The sequence below is a fragment of the Colobus angolensis genome, unplaced genomic scaffold (genome assembly GCF_000951035.1).
Source record: "Colobus angolensis palliatus isolate OR3802 unplaced genomic scaffold, Cang.pa_1.0 Scaffold73, whole genome shotgun sequence".
Classification (NCBI taxonomy): Eukaryota; Metazoa; Chordata; class Mammalia; order Primates; family Cercopithecidae; genus Colobus; species Colobus angolensis.
The window spans coordinates 11,953,502-11,955,766 of NW_012121043.1; the positions used below are offsets into that span (position 1 = coordinate 11,953,502).

At 37.0% G+C, this 2,265-nt stretch overlaps 1 protein-coding gene across 1 annotated transcript; it reads left to right on the forward strand.

Moving 5' to 3' along the window:
• The first annotated feature begins 301 nt into the window (after nucleotides 1-301).
• On the forward strand, nucleotides 302-1,386 carry LOC105501629 (olfactory receptor 5K1). Its single transcript, XM_011927645.1, has one exon. The coding sequence runs from the start codon at nucleotides 393-395 to the stop codon at nucleotides 1,317-1,319; it is 927 nt and encodes a 308-aa protein (XP_011783035.1). The 5' UTR covers nucleotides 302-392; the 3' UTR covers nucleotides 1,320-1,386.
• The last annotated feature ends 879 nt before the right edge of the window (nucleotides 1,387-2,265 follow it).

Here is a 2,265-nt window from a genome sequence, read left to right on the forward strand (position 1 = left end):
CAGAAAACCAAGTATTGCATGTTCTCACTTATAAGTGAGAGTTAAACACTGAATACACATGAACGGAAAGAATGGAACTACAGACACTGGGGCCTACTTGACCGTGGAGGGTGGAAGGACAGAGAGGACTGAAAAACTACTATTAGGTACTATTCAAATGGTTTTAAAATGATTTTAAAAGGCACTGAAAATATATTGCATCACTAGCCAAAGAGGTAATTCTTTAGGAAATTCATTCTCCCCATGAACGGGGCATGCACCAAAGTCCAGGTGCATGAGGAAGAATTGTGGAAGATGTTCTTCTTCCTTTAAGCCAAGGAGACCTCAATAATTGTGGCATATTATAAATTAGTGCCTTATGTATTCACAATTGTTTTTCAGACAAGTCAGAAATGGCTGAAGAAAATCATACCATGAAAAATGAGTTTATCCTCACGGGATTTACAGATCACCCAGAGCTGAAGACTCTGCTGTTTGTGGTGTTCTTTGCCATCTATCTGATCACCATGGTGGGGAATACTGGTATGGTGGCACTGATATTTACACACCGTCGACTTCACACACCAATGTACATCTTTCTGGGAAACCTGGCTTTTGTGGATTCTTGCTGTGCCTGTGCCATTGCCCCCAAAATGTTAGAGAACTTCTTTTCTGAGGACAAAAGGATTTCCCTCTATGAATGTGCAGCACAGTTTTATTTTCTTTGCACTGTGGAAACTGCAGACTGCTTTCTTCTGGCAGCAATGGCCTATGACTGCTATGTGGCTATATGCAGCCCACTGCAGTACCACATCATGATGTCCAAGAAACTCTGCATTCAGATGACCACAGGGGCCTTCATAGCTGGAAACCTGCATTCCATGATTCATGTAGGGCTTGTATTTAGGTTAGTTTTCTGTGGATCGAATCACATCAACCACTTTTACTGTGACATTCTTCCCTTGTATAGACTCTCTCGTGTTGATCCTCATATCAATGAACTGGTTCTTTTCATCTTCTCAGGTTCAGTTCAAGTCTTTACCATAGGTAGTGTCTTAATATCTTATTTCTATATTCTTCTTACTATTTTCAGAATGAAATCCAAAGAGGGAAGGGCCAAAGCCTTTTCTACCTGTGCATCCCACTTTTTGTCAGTTTCATTGTTCTATGGATCTCTTTTCTTCATGTACGTTAGACCAAATTTGCTTGAAGAAGGGGATAAAGATATACCAGCTGCCATTTTATTTACAATAGTAGTTCCCTTGCTAAATCCTTTCATTTATAGCCTGAGAAATAGGGAAGTAATAAGTGTCTTAAGAAAAATTCTGATGAAGAAATAATCTCAAGAAAGATGGAAACAAGTGACATCCACTATAGCTTAATGATTTCAATGCAGCAAAAACATCCATATGAAATTACACAGAGGAAATGCACAAATTATAAGTAAAATTTTAATATATAATAATACTTTCAAATTAAGTGGCAATAGGTAAGGGTAGAATATACAAACAAAAGAGCAAACTGTGGTAAAAATTCAAAATAACAAAAATGAAATTCTATTTTGAACTCATTCAAGTAACAACGTAGTATGTTGTCAAGCTCTTGGTCTGTCTTGGTATCAAGGATGATAAGCATCCAAGAAAACACAGCAAAACTGGAAGTTACAGGTTGAAAGGACCATTCCATTAAGCATTGATAACCAGATAAGCTATTTTAATAGCTTAGAGCATGAGCATTATGGTTAAACTGAAAGGGCTTAAGATCATGTGATGGTCAACCAATAAAATCACTTACATCCATGGGCAACAAAATCGTGGCCAGCGAATTTTGAGAAATCAATTTTAATAGCATTATGGGGACATTACTGTAGTTAGAAAGGAAGTATTGGGAAAACAACAGTGTCAAATAATAGTGAATATCAGATTTCCAAATTTAAATTATTATTGAGCTAAATATTAAACACAGAATGTCAGTTTTCAAGACAAGCTACATTAAGAGAGTTCTACCTACTCCCATATCTACCTGCATAAAGATACCATAACATAAACTTCCAGAAAAACAATTCAAAATCTCATGCAGGATTTGAAGAGCTGCTTTGTCAGTGAGTTAGGCACAGTGTCTCTGTGCTCCTACCTGAGAGGTGAGGAAAGGCTTCAACCATACAGACACTACCCTAGGTATATTATATAGAGAAATGTAAAATATAGCATCATTAAACTGTAGGTAGAGCTTATCTAATTTTTTTTTCTTTTCACTATTGCAAAACCTGAAGTTGGGTTTGTGGGT

Excerpts from the sequence above, each read along its gene's own strand:
- LOC105501629 (XM_011927645.1), top strand. The coding sequence starts at position 393 with ATGGCTGAAGAAAATCATACCATGAAAAATGAGTTTATCCTCACGGGA.